General features: G+C 55.3%; 6 protein-coding genes across 6 annotated transcripts; 2 read left to right on the forward strand and 4 right to left on the reverse strand.

Moving 5' to 3' along the window:
* Window positions 1–60: 60 nt before the first annotated feature.
* Window positions 61–2,098, reverse strand: F5Z01DRAFT_437267 (putative homeobox transcription factor). The gene is made up of 2 exons (XM_046259735.1): window positions 1,509–2,098; window positions 61–1,449 (listed from the first exon to the last, which is right to left on the reverse strand). Exons 1-2 carry the CDS (start codon window positions 1,821–1,823, stop codon window positions 316–318), a joined length of 1,449 nt encoding a protein of 482 aa, XP_046113813.1. The 5' UTR covers window positions 1,824–2,098; the 3' UTR covers window positions 61–315.
* A 7,419-nt stretch (window positions 2,099–9,517) lies between these two features.
* F5Z01DRAFT_437627 (glycerol-3-phosphate phosphatase) lies at window positions 9,518–10,712 on the reverse strand. Its single transcript, XM_046259736.1, has 3 exons — window positions 10,385–10,712; window positions 10,218–10,327; window positions 9,518–10,150 (listed from the first exon to the last, which is right to left on the reverse strand). The coding sequence occupies exons 1-3, from the start codon at window positions 10,501–10,503 to the stop codon at window positions 9,663–9,665; spliced, it is 717 nt and encodes a 238-aa protein (XP_046113814.1). The 5' UTR covers window positions 10,504–10,712; the 3' UTR covers window positions 9,518–9,662.
* A 531-nt stretch (window positions 10,713–11,243) lies between these two features.
* Window positions 11,244–14,190, forward strand: F5Z01DRAFT_678299 (DNA replication regulator SLD3-domain-containing protein; the record flags this gene model as incomplete). Its single annotated transcript, XM_046265432.1, has 5 exons — window positions 11,244–11,432; window positions 11,484–12,218; window positions 12,268–12,974; window positions 13,029–13,567; window positions 13,616–14,190. The coding sequence occupies 5 exons, from the start codon at window positions 11,244–11,246 to the stop codon at window positions 14,188–14,190; spliced, it is 2,745 nt and encodes a 914-aa protein (XP_046113815.1).
* Window positions 14,191–14,376: 186 nt separating this feature from the next.
* On the reverse strand, window positions 14,377–16,228 carry F5Z01DRAFT_684307 (TRAPP trafficking subunit Trs65-domain-containing protein; the record flags this gene model as incomplete). The annotated part of the gene is made up of 2 exons (XM_046265920.1): window positions 14,377–16,013; window positions 16,066–16,228. 2 exons carry the CDS (start codon window positions 16,226–16,228, stop codon window positions 14,377–14,379), a joined length of 1,800 nt encoding a protein of 599 aa, XP_046113816.1.
* A 257-nt stretch (window positions 16,229–16,485) lies between these two features.
* On the forward strand, window positions 16,486–19,372 carry F5Z01DRAFT_437711 (uncharacterized protein). The gene is made up of 5 exons (XM_046259739.1): window positions 16,486–16,818; window positions 16,871–18,052; window positions 18,108–18,224; window positions 18,278–19,081; window positions 19,132–19,372. The coding sequence occupies exons 1-5, from the start codon at window positions 16,672–16,674 to the stop codon at window positions 19,264–19,266; spliced, it is 2,385 nt and encodes a 794-aa protein (XP_046113817.1). The 5' UTR covers window positions 16,486–16,671; the 3' UTR covers window positions 19,267–19,372.
* A 437-nt stretch (window positions 19,373–19,809) lies between these two features.
* F5Z01DRAFT_437690 (P-loop containing nucleoside triphosphate hydrolase protein) lies at window positions 19,810–21,838 on the reverse strand. The gene is made up of 3 exons (XM_046259737.1): window positions 21,406–21,838; window positions 20,026–21,356; window positions 19,810–19,977 (listed from the first exon to the last, which is right to left on the reverse strand). The coding sequence occupies exons 1-3, from the start codon at window positions 21,569–21,571 to the stop codon at window positions 19,933–19,935; spliced, it is 1,542 nt and encodes a 513-aa protein (XP_046113818.1). The 5' UTR covers window positions 21,572–21,838; the 3' UTR covers window positions 19,810–19,932.
* Window positions 21,839–22,254: the final 416 nt, after the last annotated feature.

Genomic DNA, 22,254 nt, shown 5'->3' on the forward strand with positions numbered 1-22,254 from the left:
CTCAGTGGCTGCTACCCATCCATTGCCCTTCCATTACCCCAAGGTAACCCTAAGAAATATGTGCCGTCATCATGTATCATCGAAAGCTATGTGTCTATGCGCTTGAGTAGCTCCAGTAAGAGCGAGAAAGAGAATGCCAAAAAGAACAAAAAGCCAAAAGACCAAACCAAACCCTTTGGGGTACCATAACTCCGTGCTGCCAACCGAGGCAGGTTATACAGGTAAGGTGTCGTAGACCAAGCCGTCACCATCTGCCCATGCTCAAGGTGGAAAACGCCGTACCAACTACCAAGGCGGTAGGCGAGACATGTGGCTCTATGGCCACGTGTATTCAGGCCCTTGACCAGCATCCATGCCAAAGTGACTGATGGGGGACACAAATGAAGGTGTCTGCGGCTGGCTGACACCAGAATTGGTGACATAATGCGTTGCACCAACAGAGACTCCGGAGTGGTCGAGGCCTCCGTTGTACCGACCAAGGGACAATGTAGGCAGGCCACTCTCCGTCATGGTCATATCGTAGATCGAATTGAGACTGAAAAAGGTCTGGGAAACGCCGGGAGTCGTGGGCGGCGTGCGAAGGTTAGGGTCACGGATTGCCAGCTCCGATACACCGGCCCCTCTGTCGAGGGTGTTGATGCCAGGCTGGTTGGCCAGCACGGGTGTATCGGGCGTTGGTGGCGCATGGCTCCCCCTGAGACCGGCGGGAACAGGAGATCGGCTGAGCATGTACGGACTGCGAGGTGCCCCCATGGACTTTGAGATGCGCATAGAGCCTGTGGCAGACGCTACGCGCCGCATCGTGTCGCCCTTGCGCATCATGTCCAGCCCAGCCCCTGGCGCGCCGGTCGAGCAGCTTCGACCATCAATGGCCAGGGGCGGGGGGCGGCGGTTGCGGCGTGCCGCGATATCGAAGGAGGCTGGTGACCTCAGCGAGAGATCATGCTCGGGAGACGACTGGGCCATTGGTGGGAACCCTGCGAGATTATCGGTGCTATAAGCGGTGAAGATCGATGGAGGGTTCCGGAAATCACCCCCGGTAACAACGTGAGAAAGCGGTTTGCCGTAGTAGTCCGTGTCTTCGTCGTCCGTCGACAGGGCAAACTCGGCGTCGTTGGACTCTGAAGGTGCGTTGGATGGGGATGTGCATGAACCATGGGCCGCGAAAGACCCGGCATTGGACGCATTGGAGCTCATCTGCGTCTGTGGGCCTCCCTCGTCCGACAGAGGAGAGTCACGGATCGCGCGCGAGGAAGACGACAGGCGCTGGGGAGGTCGCTGGGCGTTGGGGAACGGTGCACTCGACGCCACTAGCTTGCTTTTGCGGTCGGGTGCTTCGGTCATGTCGTCCTCGACTGCATTCTTCTGCTTCTCCAGCTTCTGGCGGGCTTCGTACTCGCGTATGTTCCTCTCCTTCTTCTCTCTTGCCCTGCGATTCTGAAACCAATTCTGCAGTATCTCAGCCCAATGTCCTGCTGGGTGTCGGGAGGTGCAAGCACCATACTTACGTTGATTCGCGCATTGTCCACCCTCATGGACTCTGCCAATGCCTTCTTGGTACTGCTGTTGGGCTTGTGGTTCTTCTGGAACTCAGCTTCGAGGGTTTCGACTTCTTCTTTGGAGAGGCGAGGCTTGGACTCTGTAGTCCGTGACATTTGATGGTGATGGACCAGGTGGTGGTGATGAGCCTGGTACGCATCCATCGAGTCCGAGAGGTATGATGAGTAGTGAGGGTATTGTGTGTATCCTGTTGTAAAACCTCCGTTGCTGACCTCGTTTGTGTAGGCCCAGGTCGGCCAGGGGGGTTGTGTAAAAGAGCTCATGGTGTGAGAAGTCCTAGTGGTAGTGTAACTAGCGTCGTTGTCGCGATGTAATGGTCAAGTAATTTGTTCGAAATGCCGATATATATGTGCGAGCTTGTTGATTAGGTGCGGCCAGATGTAGAGAGCGGTAATAGTCGTGAAACGAGTGACTTTGGGTGGGTTTGGTCGACAAAGGGCTGCAGAAGCGCAGTAGAATAGTTCAGGACCGTGGAAGCTCCTCATCCGAGAGCAGCAGCTCTGCGCCTTTAAACAGGCTACGTATCGCAATCCTTCCTAGATGCCCAGGGAGTATGATAGCTAGGGTTGGTTGGTTGGCTTCAGGGCGGTCGTGTAACACGGAGAGGACGTGGGTGCGCTATCGACAGGGCGAGACAATGCTCACTCAAGCTCTACTCTGTCGGAATGACGTTGCCAAAGGGTGAGTCTTTGGCTTTGCAGTTGAAGAAAAGTGCAGAAGAGGGAGAAGGGAGCGCAGGAAGCTGATCGAGGTGGGCCGGGGCGAGCGAGGGTAGATGAAGGAAAGACACAAAGGAGAGCGTTACCTGTTGTACCTAGCCTCTGTATGAATGAACCCTGTCTACCCCGGCATTGATGTCGACAATTGACCCGCCTAGCTGGCGCTGCGGCCCTGCTCGTCCAGAATGACTTTGCTGCGCGAGAGGACTGGAGCCTCCAGTCGATGTCGCTCGCCGGCCCAGGCCGCGGGTTCCAGTCCTCATCGCGTTTTTGCTAGCAGTACCCCTTGGACTGGAGGGGGTGCAGTCTCGCACCACTCGAGCCACCTTTTTCCAGGCGCACCCAGAGCAGCAAGGGTGACCGCTGGATGTGGCCGTAGATCGCAGAGATTGATAATTGGGGTTTGGCATGATGGCATCGCGCGCTGCCGTGATGAAGAATTGTGATCTAGGCTGGGCCTTGGGTCGGGAGAAACCACACTTGACGAACGGAACCAATGCTACAAAGGAGGACGGGATTCGAGAGCACAAACTCGGTGGCATATCGCGATCCATCCAGATGGTCAGTTGTTGGACTGTCCACGACAAGGCTCCTGCTGGTGGGACAGCTCGGTTGACGCCGTGTGGTTGGTTCAGTGTCATGTCGCCAAGTGCTAGGCAAGGGATGGTGAATCCAGTGGGTTTGGGTCCGTTATTGCCTCACATCTCCAACCCGATATCACGACGAAGTTGAGCATCGTGAGATGCTTCTCGCCCTACTGTAATTAGAATTGTCTCTGCCTAGCCGCGCGCGCTGTCGACGGGCAAATGCATGGATCTGGAATGGCCAGTCGATATCAAAGTAGGTGTCCACGAGCCCCCTCGTGCTGGATACCTTACCTGGACTGCGATGCCCTTAGACCTCCTACTACGTACTCACCCCTTGATCCGGTGGACTGACGGTGAGGGGGTGGAGGACGGGCAGACTGGAGCTTGTTGGAGGCAGGTGTGGCGGAAACGTCCAGCGCGACAACAACTATCCCTAAGGGGGGAGGGCAGGGCATCGCAGCGCCTCGAGTCTGTCTGGACTTGGCTTTTTACCGCAGCTACAAGCATGGCAGCAGCTGTTCTCACGCTGGCACTGGGGTTTGCTGCAAAACTGAAGGCCTGGGCGAACCAGTCCTGTCCTTGTGGAACCGCGGCCGCCGAAGGGGGCTTGGCCCAAGTCCAGTCGAAAGGGCGCTGAGCGGAGCAGCCTAGGCCCGGGGCTGACCCCTGTCAGTGCTACCCTGTTTTCGCTCCAGCCCAGTCTCTGGTCGCGTTTTTCTGTCCGCATGGCATGCCACCTCTGCCGAACACAGAGATCGAGGCAATTACTATTACAAGTTGGGGCAGCGGCACGTTAACTGGCGCCAGCGACTGGAGTGTTGAAGACCCATTGCATCCCACCAGGCGTTGTAGAAGTGGATGTTCCAGACGATTACTCGGCGACGCCAGCATGACAAATTTTTGGTAATGTGAGCGTCAATTTCATGTTCCAGGCACCAACATATAATAACGACGTGTTGTCGAGGGCAGCATAAGACATGGGGACAAAAAACGACATGTGGCTGCAGACTCGCTTCTGCAGACTGCAGTGCGCTTCTCCATGTCACCCACCCTCCAGTCGGCTGCTCCTCCGGTCAGATTGATGCGTCGCTGGGTTCCCAAATAGGACGAGATGGTTGGAGCTGCAAAATGGAGCCTGCGAGTCGTCAACGCGTACCGAGAACCATAGCTTCGGGGTCGTTCGGGCATGGATTCAGTTGTGAGCACTTCTCGTAAGCTATCAGCGATCTACTAGGAGGCTGCTCCGACTGGAGTCGTGTGCCGCTTCGAAAGGGCGACGTGTGTCCACTTGCTGGTATTCAGAGCCTATACGTCCGCCCTGGTTGATAGGATTCATGGCAAGGGACTGACTGGGATGGTGTCACTGGACGGACGCTGTCGTCGAATATGACATGGACAAGATACGTACCTCCTTTTGGATGGTGGAAGGTGTAACACTGTAACTCCTTCCTGTAGTAGTGGTGGGGTCGCACGGAAGGAGCCCTTTTTTAAGAGCAGTGCATGATTGAGATGGCTCCACCTGCAGAAGCTCTTCAGGCTCACCACAACCACCGTCCAACACCAAGCCGACCTGCGTCAACCACCGGTCCTATCATCATGCCCCAATCGCCTTTGCTATTCGCCTGGACAAGTCAGTCAGTCAAGCCGTGAGATGATTCCCCCTACACTGCATGAGCATGGACACACCTTGCAGCCGCAACTTCATGTGCATCCCTTGCCCTCTCATCAGGCAATGTCCCTTCACTATGGCCCTTCGATAGCCAGTCTGCCCTTTTTCGGCTCTCGTGGATATATACGAGTCAATCCTCCGATGTTTGGAATTTGACACGAGTAGGTATTACCGCATGCTGTACTCTGTACACCAGTCATTTCCGCGCACACACAAGCCAGCTGCGGGACAGAGTCAGGAAGATATTCACGGCAACGGAATCACCTGCTTACAGGCGGGTGGTCCCACCCCCACCGCTACCCAAGGCCCGGAACTCCACCTGAGAGGAATTGGACGAGTGCAACTGCAAACGAAGACTGGAAGTCAGCCTCTCTTGTCCCCTAGGTCTTGCAGGCTCCATGTCATGTGTCCATGTCACTCACGAAGTCGACTGCGAGAAGACTACTAGGCTGGGTTGTGGACTAACAAACCCAATCGATGCCACCTTCGACCTTGCCAGTGCAGAGAGCGTGGCAGCTGGAGTCGCGGTGCGAATGGCGGCTCCAGCCACAAGGGTTCGCTCTGATAGGCTGGGCCACGTAGCTCGATCGACCCACTGAGAGAAGCTAAACAAACTGAGATTCTAGGCCTCGACCACCTGCCTCATCTGCCTGCGGACAGCTCATTAATCAGTGTCTCTACAGACCTTTCTGTCCACCAGCGAGCCTTTTAGCAGAGCTGCCGGCGCGTCCTGAACCTATTCGCGAGAGAAGAATGAAAAGGTGTCGCAGTTGGGCTAGTCGGCACGGCCGTAATTACTAGACTACCATCCCGTCCAGCGAGTATTGGAGTAAGCACCAGACGGGTTTTTCGCGCAGGCTACGCGTCAGAGAGGTATGGGAACACAGCTCTCCCACAATGACGCTTCATTGACGTACCCTCGACTGACCTGTTGGAGACGATCACGAATCACCAGTGCCGAATATCTTCGCACACGTAGCTTGTTGGAGGCCAGGCAGGACTGGATCCTACGCTACTCCACGTGCTCGGGTGCTTAGCCGGCTGGCCGCCCCACTTACGGAGGCGGCCGTCGGGTCGCCGGCTCTGCGCAGGGAAAGAAAGAAACTGTAATTGTCATTTATAAGGCTGCGGGTCACTGTCGCCCTAAAGAGGCTACGGAGATATAATAACGGTCTGGGCCTTCCTCGAGGCAGGCCACTGGATCGCGCGCGATCGTCAGAAGCTGTGCGACAACAACCAAATCCAGTGTTCATCGTACCGGCAATTTCATTGACTACAAATTTAGACAACGCGCAAAGCTTCGTCGACCGACTGCAATGTTTCTGGACAGGGGGTGGCTGGGGTCGAAGCGTCGTTTTTTGTTGGAACAGCATCCACCAGAGTGCAGCTTGACATTCATGCTTCCGAGCGTCGGTGACATACTTGAGTTACCAGGCCAAGCTACGTCAACGATGCTCTTGATGATGGTAAATAGCTCGTCGGCTGTTGATCGTCAGTCATCACTCATCAGTCGCCCAATCCTGACATGGATGACCCCGATTGCTGGGTCTGGGGTTTGCTGTTGAACCGATGGGGCAATGCCGAGTGAAGATCTGTCGATCTCCTCGCAAGCGGACTAATTGGAGCTGGACAAATCACGAATGAGGCACAGTTGTGGCTAGAACGAGCCCTGCCGGTACATGACCAATATTACGAGCCATTACCAGACCTCTCACGCTTACGCCTCGGTATTGCAGCCCGCCGTCGAGGAGTGCCGCGAATTCGCTACATTGGTAACAAGCTTTCCGTATAGCCCCAGTGGCATTCCAACGACGTTGAACCACCTCCTGCTTCCCCTTTCCAACCAGCGGACACCCACGAGTTGTCTTAGCTCGCAACGTGTTGTCTCGTCTCCAAGTGAAACCACTGTTGGCGCTTATCACAGAAGGGGAAAACAAGAGGTGCGCAAGAGCCAATCAGTGTTAGGACGCGCGCGCTTTCGTCGCTGTGTGATGGGTGACGGCTCTCCCAAGCGGCAAATGCAGTTAGTAGTCAGTAATAGGCCGAAGCGATTGTTGCCACGCGAGTCACACGGGCCAACAAGTGTCGACTGGAGCGGTACTGTACATATGTAGTAGTAGACTGGTTCCTTGGCGGCGGAAAGGGCGTCCATTGGCTCTGCTGTCATCAGCATTGTGTCTCTCCAAAGAGATTCATCCGTCACCAGCAGACTGCAGTCGGCGGCGGCAAAGCTGCCAAGTGCTTTGCATCTCGTTTGGGCATATGCTCCGCGCCACGATGGCTCCCCAATCTCAACATTGCACGTTGTGTTGAATTTGTCATGATCACACTCCAAGGTGCTGCATGTAATTAGTTATTATTTCGTACTGTTTGGCAATGTGCGGGCCATTAAGACAGCTGTGATGTGAGATGAGGTTCGATCATTTTCGGCTGACGGCACCCCCCCATTACGCAAAGGCTTGCCTTGCTAGCTGCTCCGAAGAATTTCGTTGCCTGCTTACTTACTTCTTACAGTACTTATTATTACTTTATGCATCGCGGCCGACAAGCCTACTGTCTAGCTAGAACGTTTCGGTGACGTAGGCCAATGTGCTGGGTCAAAAATCAACGCTTCATAGTCACTACAGAAACGTGGTGATGGAGTGCCGGCAAAGTTACGTACGTGTTAGATGGCACGTTGGAGGTGCTTTGCGGCCATCCCGGATACCTGGGTCGACTGGAATGATCCGAATGGTCCCCCAGTAGATCCGCAGGGTTCAAATAAATGATGGGTGATCAACAAGCTGATCAGGAGGCCTTAGCTACAGGAACCCTTGGGACCATGCCCGCTAGTAGCTTTGCTAGCCTGACAGGGCGGCTTCAGAGACTTTTTCCCTCTGCACAGATGACAGGACTAATCATCTGGGCGTAAGCGGCTCAATTCGACTGGACTTTCGAGGCTTCTCACATAGCGAAAGCGCAGCTAATTGGAGCTGATTGTAGAACTGATGATAGAGCTGGAATCAATGCACTAACTGAAGAATGTAAAAGTGACAGCGGGGACGGACTGGAGTTCTAGTTGGTCCATCCATGTCCATGTCCACTGTACCAGACTGGGCTGGTCCACGGTAATCACCTGGTGGCGGCCGCTGCCCGCTGGAGCCTGGACGCTGTAGTGGTTCAGTTCGGCCTGGCAGTTCAACTGGCAGCAGCCAGGCCAGCGACAAGCCAGAAACAGGGGCGGAGTTGTTAGTGGCATCTCGGGCCCGGACGGCCACGTGTGATGAGCACCAGGAAATGATCCGATTCCGACTGGAGCACGCACTACGCAGCACGCTGGGGCCCTACGCTAAGGTACGCTGGGCTGGCGTGCGGCGTGCCTCCAGTCTACAGTACCAACTTTGTGCCGACAGGGCATGCAGATCACGCCCAATCGCAACAGTCGTAGCAATCGCACTTTAGCGGGCGGCGGCAGGGGCTGGGGCTGAGGGGCACGCCCCCCCCCCCCCCTACGCTGGCTGCAGCGATCCCACCCATTTGATCTTCCTGTTCTGTGTTCAGCTGCGCCGACATGACCACTTTGGTCGAAAGGTTCACAAGTCAAACACATTGTCTGCTGCGGCGTCTCCGGGGCGCAACCCTTTCTGACCCTGTGGCTGCATCTGCCATGCGAGGGTTCAGCCTTGGCCAAGGGGTCAAGTCTGGATCACACCGGAATGCAACGGCATCTTGTTCTGGACCGCGTGAGCTTGACGTACAGCGAGGCCGGCTTTGAAGAGGCCACAATGGGGTGAGTGGTCTACGATGGCCCATGTGCTCAGACAATCGGCCTGGCTGCAACAAATGTTTCCTGCAGTAGGTCAAAGCTCTGGACCTGTTGATGGAGAGTCTGCGCGGCTGCTTTATTAGCGCCATCGGCCACGCCTTTCGCAGGTGGGTGAATACGTAACGCCGCAAGACCTACAGTGGACGGCGCTGGATGATCTGGGTTCATGGCCCAGGATTCAGTGCTCTTCTAATCGACACATGCGTCTACAAGGATGGCCATGATACTTCCCAGTTCCCACGAGGTATGCTTGTCAACTGATAGTCTGACACTGCCGCGGACCGAGAACTTAGAAGGCGGTATATCGCTCGATGTGCCACAACCACATGGGGCACCAAACAACTGCAAAGCTCAAGCCTCCACTGCTATTCGTAGCTTCTTGCATGACAACGACCGGATTTCTGCTGCCACGGAGATGAGATATGCACGCGAGATCAAAACCAGTCAACGTGCGTAGTCCTTTGTGGTGCCCCTTGGGCATGCATGGAGTGAGTGTATCGTACGTTCACCAACGCTTTCAAGCAAAGCTGCTGAGGATATGAAGCAAGCCTACTGGAGCAGATGTTACATATCATCATCTGCGAGGATCTTGTCGGGAAAAGAGAGGACTAGAGATGCAGGCCAAGAGGCACTTGGACATGCAGCGACGGTGACTCTTACAACGTCCTAGCGTCTGTGATCTCGATGTTCTCTGGCCCGGTGGCTTTATACCATCGAGCAGGCGTTCATACGAGGGACGGTGAACGGGACCTTGCAGTTGTGCTTCTACGAGTCGCAGCCGTCATTGGTGCTACCAATCCTTGCGTCGTTACCGCCCGGTTGACGGATTGTTACTGTTGCAGCAATTGGAGCATGTCGCGTCACAGCATTACGTACATGTCGTACGTATACTCTACGGTATTGTGCAAGATGCTCTGCGGGATACCGCAGCGGCCGGACCAGTCTTCCCACAAGATGAACGACGGATGGCCTTTGGTGATACCAGCAATATTAATAGTACTAGTAGTGAACAACAGGTCCAAAGTGTACTAATGCACGCACTCGAGCTGTGTGACGACCCTAGGTCCGGCTGAGTGAGGCTGATGTCTTGCTCGTTGTTGCAGATCCTCATTACAAGAATAGACTCATTTGAGTAAAGGGATTATTAGCAGGCCTCCCTCAACACCATGCCCTTCCCTCAGTCTCATATAAATCACCCTCTAGGTTCTTTCTCTTGGAATGCTTCTTTACTTCTATCGATTATGTCTCGCCAGTTTCGCCGCATTTCGGAACCCTCTCTGATGCAGAATACGTATCCATTCGGCCTCTTTCACCGGTGTGCCTCAGCACCTCACGGCGTTTGAAATCTCAATGGTGACTTTCCCTCCCTCGACACCAACGACCTTGACGCTCTCCAGGTCCTTCACGATCCAATCTGGCCCCGCAGCGGCGACCTGATCGGCTGTGTGGCTCGTTACCAGGCCTATCACTTTGCATCCTGCCGCCTTGCCCGCTTTGATACCCGCGGGCGCATCTTCCAAGACCAGGATGTCCTTCCCTTCGTCTTGCAGGCCCAGCTTCTTCCTCCCAAGGAGGTAGCACTCGGGATCAGGTTTTCCCACGGGGACGTCCTCTGCCGTCACAATGTGCTCCGGTATCGCGAGAGATAGCACGCTCAGCCAGCCAGTCACGAGAGGTCGTGTGCCCGAGGTGACAATCGTCCAGGGAAAAGCGAGTGAAATGAGTTTGTCAATGAGGGTGCGGGCGCCGGGGATTTCGGTAGCAGAGGAGGCATGCTCTCTCGGCAGACGACCTTCCATCTCTTTGACATCTTGCCGTCTGTGTTAGAAATCACTTGGACAACCAGACCGGTTGAAGGGCTGAGGCATGTTACTCACATTCCCAATTGGCTTTCTCCGGCGCGAGGATCTTAAGCACATCGATGCTACGACGGCCGTGGGACGTTGCCAGGATGGTGGCAGGGTCTACGCCGATATCACCCCCGAGGCTGGATTGGGGTCAATGAGACGTTCATGACATGTCTCTGAGAGGCAATTGGACTTACTTCTCCCAGTGTTTGACGATAGCCGGTGTCGAATCAATGATTGTGCCGTCCATGTCGAATAGAAACCCGTCAAAGGAGGCCCTGACGGGCTCCGACGTAAAGTCGAGTTGTGAACCCATGGTCTGTTGTGTTGATGCACCCCTGAGATGACTGAAGTGACGGTGATGGCAGGTTTGCAACCAATGTGTCGCAAGCAATGGGTGCTACGGCGTGGATGAAAGAAGTAGTAGTATTTTTGCTTTGTTGTATTTGAGGTGTATCGACGTCGTTGTACCCCGGAAGTGTTGGTTGCGTGTGGTGTGAACATTTATTGATCGTGAGAAAGTGTTGACGATGCTCCGAAAGTCGCTCTGCCTGGCCATACTGCACCTGGAAGTTCCGCCTTTCCTGGCTCGGGGTTTCCGCATGGGGCAGGACTAGGTATCGAAGCGGCAGCGATTCGGATCCCAGAAAGGCACAATAGTAGCCCGAAAAGGTCCTTTGAATGTCTTCGACTGGTTAATAGAAGCATTCAAAGCTATCTCAAGCCTTGAAGCTCTAGGCATCGATGATCAAAGTTGAGGGCTTCGTGTAGGGTACCTTAAGCAGCTTTGGTGTGAGGCATTGCACTTCCCAACGCGGTACACGCCGTGACGTCGCTGGCAGCGGCAGCACGCGTCTTTTTAGCGGCTCATCGCGTTGACGGTTGGCTGTCGATCCCCACCTTTAAGTCACCACGCCCTGTCCTGCTGCTCTTGATTACCATCATATCTTACAGCGGATGCAGTATTTCCGCTTGGAGTTGTATCAATTGTTCCTCTGGCATCCTATATTCCTTGCTCTATATCTATCCTCATGGGCAGCTCATGATTGCGGCTACATGTCCGACACCGTCTTGCCAGGCGCAGACGCGTCGCGTCCGCGCTCTCGCTCTGGCATCCTGACGCCCACATCTGATGGCAGCACCGCCCGAGATGGGAAGCCCATGGCTTCTCCCGATAGCAGGAAGCGGAAAAGATCAGATTCCATGACTATGGACCACCTGCTCAAGTCTGCAATTAGCCTCAAGGTAACGCTGTGCGACTTGATTGTCTCTCCCACCTACTGACCCTGTGACCAGGTACATCCGCCGAATCTACAGATTCAACCTCGAACACTCCTACCCTTGATGCTGCTTCCTCGGAAACACCTGTCCCTGGCCTCTCTGGACCTCTCATGTCCACAGGAGGGCCTTCACGCAAGCCGTTTCTACGCCTCTCATGTCAAAATCCTCGATCTCGAAAGCCGGATGGGCTCAAGCCCTAGCGTACTGATTGTGCGTAACGAATCGCGCGGGCGGCTTTATGCTCTGGAGAGGACTACCGAAGGACTTTACACGGCATGCAAGCTGGGCTCATGGGTTGATATACAGGCTTTATTGGCCCACGCCACGGTAGTCTGCAGGGAACGATGCCAGCCTCCAACACAGCAAGCCCAGTGCTCCGATGGCCCGGGCGACATGGCCATCCCCGCCAAGTCGAAGGCAGACATCAAGGTCGACTTGGGGAAGAGGGCTGCCATTGAGTCTCTTACGCGGAAGAATGCCCGGTCACACTCCATCTCGACAATTGATACCAAAGAGCGATCCGATACCGCTGGCTTGCCTGGCTCTGACGAAGTGCAATCATCAGAGGGCGAATCACCACGGCCGCAAATCTCATCGGTCCCTGCTGCACCTTTGTTGCCGAAGCCATCGTTGGTGGAGCAGCAGCCGAAGCAGCAGCCTCAGAAGCAGCAAAAGGAGAACCAGCAGACAGCAGAAAGTCTGTGTGATAACATCCGAACTCATTACTTGGAGGCATTGTACCTCTCCAAGGTTTGTCTATCTGCAACAGAGCCTCCATCGTTCACTGACACCTGTGCAGGGCTCGCTTGCGTATTTTGCAAAAGGACCATTGTCTCGTGCTCGTGCCGCTTTCCATTTGAATCTCGAGTCGACCTTGGATATAAACGATCTAATCGAGTTTTTGAAGAGTCTTATCTTAACTACCGTGCAGGTAGACAAGAAGTTCCGCGAAACCATTCCCGCGATGCTTGCAAAGACCAAGACATTTGTGGATAGCTCAGATGAGGGACGCAAAAAGCGGCGGAAGTCGAAGAAAATGAAGGTTGGCAAGGATGGCCTCTATCCGATGGAGGTCGAGATCTTACATCGTTGGTGGACAGAGAACCAGCCAGCGCTGGCTGAGGACTCGGAGGCAGGAGTCTCGCTCGCCCAAATCAAGGATCGCGTCGACCTGCTCCGGACGAGGGAAACTCAGCTGCAAATGATTGTCATCATGGAGACTATGGCCTTGGAGCAGGCAGCCCAGACTCACTCGGCCTCCCTGCCTGAGCTGACGGAATCTCAACATACAGCGACCCCTCCATCGACCAAGAAGCGCAGCAAGCATAACCTTCCCATGCTCGTCGATGTTCACGCCGATCGATTGACTATCTGGCAATCCATGGCATCGGACGCCCATATCCTCCTGCAGGACACGCAGGCCACAGAGGAAGCTTTAGCGACTACCCAGCAGAAGGCGTCATCAGAGCCGCTACGAGACTTTTGTGTCGATGTCATCGTGCCTTTGTAAGTTTGATTGAGCCACCCTCGTGCCAAGGGATTGTGTTAACGCAAAGTCAGCTACGCTTCACGTTTGCCACAGCTGTGTCACTCTCTAAGTCAAAAGTTTGGCGGGCCTGTTATTATCCCCCCTACTAAGAGGGCGAAGCCCTCCCGGTCATCTAGCAAACAGGACCTGAGGCCCGGGGCATCCCTGAAACGCCCGGCACCCGCCAAAGAGCCAAGGTCATTGAAACGTGCTCTGTCGATGGATCAGCAGCATCGCCGCAGCCTTTCGGGGGGGCAGAATGCGCTCGCAGAACTAATGCGCACAACTACAACTACAACTGCCTTGCCTAGTATCAAGCGCGAGGCCAGCGACTCCAATGTTTTGAAGAGCATGGTCAATGAGGCCCGAACTACCTCGCAAGGCCTGAGGCCTCTTTCTCGGAGCTCAAGCAGCATGACGCTGGATGACCCAAGAGCGAACAAGAAGGCAAAGATTGATGCCGAACTGCGGGAGGCTATTACAGCTTTGCGCAAACCCAACCGAGAAGTCGTTGGAAAGGCGTTGGCAGAAGCCGACGGGCGCAAAAATTCGACTGCCCATTCTCACAAGAGTAAGCCGATTTATCGTAGACACCGAGTGTCGTCGCTGACTGGCACAGAACCCCGAAAGGGACCGAAATATGCACCGGCAACAGGTGTGCAAGTGAAGGCCACACCGATGAACCAGAGATTCAAAGAGATGACGGGTGCGGGAGACAACAGTCCCTTTGACATTCCGTTGCCTTCGACGGAAGACGTCGTCCCGCCATCAAGCGCAGGACCTGTTGTGCCTTCCACCTCACAGCGCGACGGCTATGGGATTGTGCCACCCACACCGTCGAGGGGCGTTTCTGGTCGGGACCCAGTGAGAAAACTTAACTTGAGCTCTTCGTTCTTGCGAAGACCAGCGACGGAGCTACCGTCCATTCCGCCGTCCTCGCCTGTCATGACGAGACGCGCGGACGCGATACCAGAGTCACCAATGGCGCCTCCTAGTATCTCGAAACCACCCACGCAGCCCAGCTCATTCATGTCACGGCTACGCGGTGTGCCAGAGACACCGATAAAAAAGCAACCAGCGAAACCATTGGCGTTTGATGACTTGGAGAAGAAGCAACCAACCCAGACGAAGCCTGTGTCTATATACCAGAAACTTGGCTGGGACGACGATGATGACTTGGACGACTTGTTTTGAAGGGAAAATCATGGCGATGGCATTTGCATCTTTCGCGGCGTATCAGTGGGTGTAAGCAAGCAGGAGGCATGCCTTGACGATATGGGGATGATTGATAGATTGTGCTATAGCATGGCACGGCGTTCACTTGCATCTCTTAAGGGGAGGAAAGGATCAAATTGCATCTGTTTAAAACATAGGCCGCGACTATGATACTCGTGCTGGCTCTATGTGCATCATAGGCAGATCTCGAATGTCAACATGCTCCTGTGAGGCTAAGTCGACAACCCTAATGGCTTCCAATCCCACAATGCCCTCGGTCAATGCTATGAATTGCAGCTCGACAACATGACAAGCGCCCGGCGCGAGTGGACCGAACCGAGCGTCCGCCGTCAAGCAGACGACATCCGTCCCGCCAGAGGCCGCGTTCTTTTGGAGGGCGTGGAGGACGTTTTCATCCACCACGGCGTCCGCGACGTCCATATGGGCCGGTTTGCCGCCCCCATGCAGACTGGCGCCGCGACGGTGCGAAGACGATGACAAGGGCCTTGCTGTGCGATGGTCGCTTTTGCGACGTTTGGGGATCGCGAGGAGGGCGAACTTGCGGGGCGGACGGGCTGCCTTCTCCGTAGAGCGGTTGACAATGTACACGGACCAGGAGAACCTCTCCCCGACATGGATCGGCGTTATGGGTGCCGTGAAGGACATGGTCACCCCTAGATCAGGGATGTTCTTCTCGCTCCGTGTTGTTGCAGCCTCGAGCGAAGGAAGGGCGTCGGGCTGTGTGACAGATGGTGATTTGAGGGATGTCACCGCCTGCCCGCCACCAATGGACAGTTGTGACGGTCGGTGGGCGCGCTGAATGCTGGATGTCCCAGGTGTTGGGCCGAAGCCTGGGTTGACAGGTGTCGTGAAGTCCACCGACGCGGTCCATGACATGTTGAGTGTGGGCGTGCAGATGCCAGGGATTAGCGCCGCTGTCGCGGAGATGGAGATGTCCAGGTCGCGGGTGGCATTTCGACCGGACAGCGCATCCGCGTCCAACGGGGTGATGTGGTAGAGGAAAGTGACCTGATCGTGCTTGACGCAGGGCAGTGGCAACGCGATGCCTTCTACATCAGTAAGGTCCTTGATCGTGGTTTCGGACACGGAGAGGTGGATCTTGTCGATGGTGACTTTGCACTCAAAGAAGGGGGTGAAGTCGGCTTCCAGCATTGCAATGACCGCTGGTGTTGCGGGTGCCGTATTTGGCCGAGTGAAGCGAACTCGGGCATGTAGAATGGGATGTATATCGAGTTTGAGCTGTTGCATAGCTCGTATGTGCTGCATGAGGTCTTGTTGCCGGGTCAAGGGCGCAACCTTGGACACGCGCAGAGCAGAGAGTCGTGGTTTGACGCCATTCAGAAGTGGATCGCTCCCAAAGGACTCGAGCAAGTTGAAGCCAGAGGGGACGCCACTGGGGAGATATCCACCGCCCCCTGAAGCGAGCTCGGCTTTGATGTCTGGCTTCAGGCTGGCGGAGGCGGTGAAAACAATGGACGGGCTCTGCAGTCGCATGCGCGGTCGACCAAGGAACACGGGCAACTTCCAGACTGCATACACAAACTGTGTTGCTTCCTCCTCTGAGTCGCTCTCCTCCTCCCCGACCAGGATGAAGGGGTCGCTGACATCGTCGACGGTGCCTTTGAAGATGGTGTCTGTAGCCGGAGGACTGTTGTGTCCGGACACGCTGCCATTGACAACCTGGGCCTCAACTGACAAAACCAGCCTCTGTAGTTGGGCCTGGAATGCATTCTCTTCAAGCCATGGGGCTTTCAGTATGAGCACCACTTCCACCGTCTCATCTAGAACAAGTCAATGATCGGCTAGCTCAGGGGTACGTTCAGGGGGATGTACCAAAGAACAAGGAATCCCTCGTTTTTATAGATTCGAGGATGGGAGTCCCAGATTCAATGTCGCCAAACAAGTTCTCTAGGTCAAGATTAGTAGCAGCTGACACGAGATATGTGAGATGCGACTGCTCTGCGAACGCGGTACCTGGATCTGGCGGTGCCGCCATCCCAGGAATCCTGTCCATATCGTCGAGATTTGGGCCGGTATTGGGCATCGTGAAGAAACAGCACGCTTGTCGCCCCTTTCAAGAGGTCTGCATGCTTTTTCGTGTGTCCTCGATGGTCGAGGAGGACTGTCGACCCCTGATTGAATCTGAGCTTCACTAACGTGTCTGACTGACGCCTAACTTCACTTCACTGAGAGCAGTTCCCCGTCCCCGCAGGGGTTCATGCGCCACATTCAGCCACACATTCAGCCACAGATCTCATGAGCAAAGCTTACTACCGGAATTTGCATGCTAATTAGGAAGAAATCTTGACTCTCGACGCAACATCATTTAGTCAGTGTACCAAGCACTGCGGCAGGCGAATCGCGAACACCGATTGATTTGGGCACGGAACATTATCACTACTTGAGTATTTCAAGGGCCTTCGAGCGCACCGCGCCACGATGAACGGCTTTGCGCCTCCACCATTTGGCCAGCCACCCTCAGTATGGCAAGAGCATCGAACACCAGATGGACGCGCCTACTATTACAACACCGCGACGAAGGCGACGCAATGGACAAAGCCGGAGGAGATGATGTCGCCTGCTGAGGTAGGATACAGAGGCCAACATCTTGTATGCGTTTTCACTGACAAGCTTGTAGCGCGCCTTAGCCAATCAGCCATGGAAGGAATACACTGCCGAGGGAGGTCGAAAGTACTGGTACAACAACGAGACTAAGGAGAGCTCGTGGGAGATGCCAGAGGTTTACAAGACCGCGCTTGGTGTTAATGGGACGCCCAGCGCACCGACACCGCAGAGTTCCTACGCAGCCAGCGGCCCATCGAATTCTTTTGACCAGGGGCGCGAAAGTCGTGATCACCATGCCGAACCACGTCAAATTACATACCCGTCCGATCCAAAAGCTCAGAGCTTCGTCCCAGCGAGCAACGACCCCGAATACTCGACCGCGGAGGAGGCCGAGGCAGCCTTCAACAAGTTGCTTCGCCGTAGTGGCGTCCAGCCTGACTGGACCTGGGAGCAGGCCATACGCGCGACCGCGCGCGACCCTCAGTTCCGCGCCATCAAGGACCCCAGGGAACGCAAGGCTGCGTTCGAGAAATTCTGTCAAGATGTTCTCGTCCAAGACAAGGAACGCGCCAAGGAAAGATTGACCAAGCTGCGTGCCGATTTCGAGACCATGCTGAAGCGACACCCTGAGATCAAGCACTATACCCGATGGAAGACCGCACGACCGATCCTTGAAGGCGAGACTACGTTTCGGTCAACCAAAAGCGAGACGGAGCGCCGCCAGCTATTCGAAGAGTACATCATTGGTCTCAAAAAAGCACACGCTGAGGAGCAGACAAACAATCGTCGCAGCGCTATAGATGGCCTGGCTGACTTGCTGCCAAAATTGGAGTTGGAGCCTTACACGCGCTGGGCAGATGCTCAAAACATCATTTCGACCACTCAACCCTTTCAGAATGACGCCAAGTACAAGACACTCACTCAGCTTGATGTCTTGACTGCTTTCCAGAACCACATGAAAGCTGTCGAGCGTGGGTTTGCAGCTTCCCGTCAAGAGGGCAAAGATCGCAAGTACCGCGAGGAACGCAAGACGAGAGACGCCTTCAAAGCACTGTTGGCCGAGTTCCGCAAGGAGGGCAAGATCAACGCTGGTACCAAGTGGTCCCAGTTTCTGCCGCTGGTTGAAAAAGATGAGCGCTACATCAACATGGCCGGCAACCCAGGCTCGACTGCCCAGGAGCTCTTCTGGGACATTGTTGAAGAGGAGGGCCGCGCGTTGAGAGGACCGAGGAACCTTGTTCTCGATGTTCTGGAGGTACGTTACAGCGTGAAGTGTGAATGCAGCAAGAGCAATCGCTAACGGGGTGCAGGATAAACGCTATGACCTGACTTCCGCAAGCGAGTTCGAAGAGTTTCTGTTCCTTGTCAAGGATGACCGTCGTACTGCTAACTTCGACCGTGACACCCTAAAGCTGATTTTTGATCGCGTAAGTACTTTCATGCCGAGACGGAAGGGTCCCTGCTAATGACAATAACACAGTTGCGTGAGAAGCGGGTCACCAAACGAGAAGACAAGCGCGACGATGACCGTAATCAGCGCCGTGCCATAGACGACCTACGGAGCTACATAAGGCGCGTCGAACCACCAATCGCCATCAACGACAGCTACGAGGATGTGCGGCCTCGCCTACTCAAGAGTGACGAATTCCAAGCTGTGACCTCGGAGGAGTCCCGACGCGCTGCCTTTGACAAACACATCCGCCGTCTGCGAGAAAAGGAAGAGGATGCTGAACGCAGGGAGCGTCGCCGGGATCGTCCTTCCATGGAGCGCGATCGCCGTGAAAGGGACCGATCCAGAGGCGAGCGATCTCACCGTAGCAGTGGTCGCCGTCGCAGTCGCAGCCCCGAGGTGGATGCGTACGAGGCCGACAGGCGACGAGCCATTGCTGAGCGCGAGCGCAATCACCGCAAGTCAACCATGGCAGAGAATCTGCTCACGAGCGATCGAGGTCGTCTTTCTCCTCCCCCACGTCGGGAGCGAGAACGGGAAAGAGACCGAGATCGCGAGCGGGACCGCGACCGTGAACGTGAGCGTGAGCGCGAGCGCGATCGTGGTCGAGATAGGGACTTTGATCGTCCACCTCGCAGTCGTCGTGATGACGATTCCCACTACGACCGCGAGCGAAGAGTTCGCGAGGAGGACCGTGAGAGACTGTATCGCCGCCGCACGGAGCGTGGAGGTTCGTATGACGAGCTACCTTATGGGGACGAGAGGCCTTCAGGAACCCGACGCCGCCGTGAGGATGAAGACGATTCGGGGCGACGCGATTCACGCGACTCCAAGGTAAGTTCAGACCGCATGAAACTTCTATGACTATGCTAACCATTGCACAGCGTATCCGCAGGGAGAAGAGCCCAGAACGCACCCCTCTGCGTGAGGCTCCTCGCAAGAAGACGCCTCAGCCCGAACCCACACCTCGAGATATCAGATCGGGGAGCGAGGAAGGTGAGATTGAGGAGGAAGATTGATGGCGCGGCCATCTTCCGGAATCGTGAAACTACAAGTACGTCCTAGCAACGTCTCATGCTTGTAGATGGGATGACCCTTTCGAGTACAGGAGTCGAATTACTCGTACTGATGCGCCGCTCGAGGCTATCGACAAGCACAAGCACAAGCGGCGACGGTCCCGTTCCGCGATCTATCCTACACCCTCCTTCTTGTTAGCTAGTACGTATCTTCCTACGCCTTGTTGAGGTCACCATAATCAAGAGCAGCGGATTTAGTTCTTTCGCACGATGGCACATGTAATTGACGATGCAAGCTTTTCCCTTCCCATATGATGCTAATTGTAGCTACTGACCCCTTGCAATACGCCTCCCGCGAGGTAGGAGGCCCGCGACGACAGCCACTCTGCTTGATCCACTGTCCCTCAATCTGCCAAAAGCTCATGTGTCACTAGACACGAAGGCTTCTGTGCAGGACCAGACAGCAGGGAATAGACTGTCGTCCACCGCTGTTAGCCATCCGAATCGTCGTCCTCGCTGGCGCTAGCTTCCTCGGGACCTTCAACGCCCGAAGTGCTTCCGCGGGTTTTCTGAAGTATTACTCCTTTCAAGACGCCCCGACCGCCGGCGAATGCATGCTGTCGATGATGGCGGTGGTCACGTCTGGGTATGTCCTTGTAAGTGCCCTTTTCAAGAGCTCTTCTCCGTAGCGGCAGCGTTCTCTTCCAGGAAGAACTGCACATAGTTAGCATATATCCAAAATATCAACAGCGGTCGACTCACGTAGTTGCCGCTCAGCTTCTGCTCTTGATCCAGCTGAGAGCCCTGCTTGTTGATGCGAGGGCGGAAGTTGGTGGGGTCACGACGGAAAGTGACGTTCAAGTTCTTCAAGAAGCTGTTGCAGCCAGTCAGGAGAGACTGAGGCTTGTTGGCGTGAGCGTCGATACCGGGCTGGCCGTCAAAGACAATGACACGGTCAGCGAGGTAGGTGGCCATGGTGAAGTCGTGCTCGACGATGAAAGCGGTCTTCTTGGAGTGCATGATGAAGCGCTTGATGACGCGCGAGGCGATGATACGCTGCTCAGAGTCGAGGTAGGCCGAGGGCTCATCGATCAGGTAGATATCCGCGGGCATACCAAGCGAAAGCACAATGGCCACACGCTGCAATTCACCGCCTGACAGGTTCTTGACTTCCTGGTCAATAAAGTCCTCGAGCTTGAGGGGCTTGACGACGTCGGTCTGGAACTGAGGAGACAGGAAGGCCTGCTTGATCTTCTTGAAGAACAGCTGGCGAACGGTGCCCTCGAACTTGGGCGTAATGGTCTGGGGCTTCATGCTGATCTTCATCTCCGGAACAGACTTCTTGCTGTCAGGCTTGAGGGCGCCCGCGAGCAGGCGACAGAAAGTGGTCTTTCCGGTACCGTTCTCACCCATCATGACGATGATTTCAGAGTCGGTGAAGTCGCCGGCATCGATACGAAGGTTGAAGTTGCCCAGCGTCTTCTCCATGGCGGGGTATTGGAAGGCGCGAGACTTGTCGACGGCGAATTCCTCCACTGTGTCCGCAATACGGAAAATGAGGGATTCCTCGCGGAAGCGCAAGTTCTCGGTGGGGATGTGACCGTCCAAGAAGATGTTGATACCTTCACGCACAGAGTACGGGAGGGTGACGACACCGTAGACGGCGGGGCGACCGTACAGAACGCAAATGTAGTCGGACAGGTAGTCGAGAACGGACAGATCGTGCTCAACCACGATGACGTAGTCATCGTCACGCAGCAGTGAGCGGATGATCTGGGCGGCGCTGAGACGCTGCTTCACATCGAGGTACGAGGAAGGCTCGTCGAACATGTAAACGTCGGCCTTCTGAACGCACACGGTACCAATAGCGAAGCGCTGGAGCTCACCACCAGAGAGGAGGTTGATATCACGGTCCATCAAGTGCTGCAGCTCGAGTGTGTTGGTCACCTGCTCCGTGTTGCCGAGGCTCGCGCGGCTCTCAAGAAGGAAGCGCACGCTCTTCTGCGTGCCACGCACGGCCTTGGGGATCTGGTCGACATACTGAGGCTTGACAACAGCCTTGAGATCGTCTTCCAACAACTTGGTGAAGTAGTCTGCCAACGAGGTTAGATTTGATTTCAACATCCATCGCGGGTGTATTACTCTGGAGCTCGGAGCCACGGAAGTGCTTGATAACATCCTCCCAGTCGGGGGGGTTGTCGTGGCGGCCCAGGTTGGGCTTGAGCTTGCCGCTGAGGATCTTCAGAGCGGTACTCTTGCCGATACCGTTGGTTCCGACCAGACCCAGGACCTGGCCAGGGCGAGGCATGGGGAGACGGTGAAGCTTGAAGGCGTTGGGTCCATAGCGGTGGGTGACCTGGCTCTCCAAGTTGGTGGGAAGGTTGATAATGGTGATGGCATCAAAGGGGCACTTCTTGGGGCAGATACCACAACCAATGCACAGCGTCTCAGAGATGAAGGCAAGGCGAGATGTCGGCGACACCTCGATGCAGAGCTTGCCGCTGCGTACCACAGGGCAAGACTTCTTACATTCCTGGCGACACTTGCGCGGACGACACTATATGTGAATTCATCGTCAGTTCATGTTGATTGTTTTGCCTGTCGACGTGCGCGCGGTGCGTGGCGGGGTAGGCGGGGTCTTTTTATTTTTTTGCGCCGTGCGTCGGGATGACGATGCGAAGATTGGGAGACTAACCTTGTCGTCGTTGACAATGGCGATACTGTAGACATATTTTAGTAAAATGCCACCGCTACTAGAGCGTCCTCGTTGAAGCGTACCGTGTGAGCTTGTCCGACATTGTGGCGTTGTTGCGCGTGGATGGATAGCCGCAGTTGTTAGAATCTAGTTCCGAGCTCGACGTCGTTCGCGCGTGGGGAGATGTGCTTGTGACAATCGATGAATGACCGCCGTGTCGACCGTGTACGAGCGGATACCCGAGGTTAGGGATCTGTTGTCGTGACGGATCCAAGCCAGCTGATCGTGGTACGGAT

This window comes from Emericellopsis atlantica, assembly GCF_019669845.1.
Source record: "Emericellopsis atlantica unplaced genomic scaffold F5Z01scaffold_47, whole genome shotgun sequence".
Lineage (NCBI taxonomy): Eukaryota > Fungi > Ascomycota > Sordariomycetes > Hypocreales > Bionectriaceae > Emericellopsis > Emericellopsis atlantica.

What these genes read in the sequence shown, in the direction of transcription:
- F5Z01DRAFT_437267 (XM_046259735.1), bottom strand. Translation starts at nt 1,823, where the DNA reads ATGAGCTCTTTTACACAACCCCCCTGGCCGACCTGGGCCTACACAAAC. An exon ending in TGGACAATGCGCGAATCAAC is followed by an intron (nt 1,450 to 1,508) that starts GTAAGTATGGTG and finishes GAGATACTGCAG; the next exon opens with AATTGGTTTCAGAATCGCAG.
- F5Z01DRAFT_437627 (XM_046259736.1), bottom strand. Translation starts at nt 10,503, where the DNA reads ATGGGTTCACAACTCGACTTTACGTCGGAGCCCGTCAGGGCCTCCTTT. An exon ending in ATCGTCAAACACTGGGAGAA is followed by an intron (nt 10,328 to 10,384) that starts GTAAGTCCAATT and finishes ACCCCAATCCAG; the next exon opens with CCTCGGGGGTGATATCGGCG. An exon ending in GGAGAAAGCCAATTGGGAAT is followed by an intron (nt 10,151 to 10,217) that starts GTGAGTAACATG and finishes ACAGACGGCAAG; the next exon opens with ATGTCAAAGAGATGGAAGGT.
- F5Z01DRAFT_437711 (XM_046259739.1), top strand. Translation starts at nt 16,672, where the DNA reads ATGAACGGCTTTGCGCCTCCACCATTTGGCCAGCCACCCTCAGTATGG. An exon ending in TTGTTCTCGATGTTCTGGAG is followed by an intron (nt 18,053 to 18,107) that starts GTACGTTACAGC and finishes AACGGGGTGCAG; the next exon opens with GATAAACGCTATGACCTGAC. An exon ending in TAAAGCTGATTTTTGATCGC is followed by an intron (nt 18,225 to 18,277) that starts GTAAGTACTTTC and finishes ACAATAACACAG; the next exon opens with TTGCGTGAGAAGCGGGTCAC.
- F5Z01DRAFT_437690 (XM_046259737.1), bottom strand. Translation starts at nt 21,571, where the DNA reads ATGCCTCGCCCTGGCCAGGTCCTGGGTCTGGTCGGAACCAACGGTATC. An exon ending in CCGTGGCTCCGAGCTCCAGA is followed by an intron (nt 21,357 to 21,405) that starts GTAATACACCCG and finishes CCTCGTTGGCAG; the next exon opens with ACTACTTCACCAAGTTGTTG. An exon ending in AGAAGCTGAGCGGCAACTAC is followed by an intron (nt 19,978 to 20,025) that starts GTGAGTCGACCG and finishes AACTATGTGCAG; the next exon opens with TTCTTCCTGGAAGAGAACGC.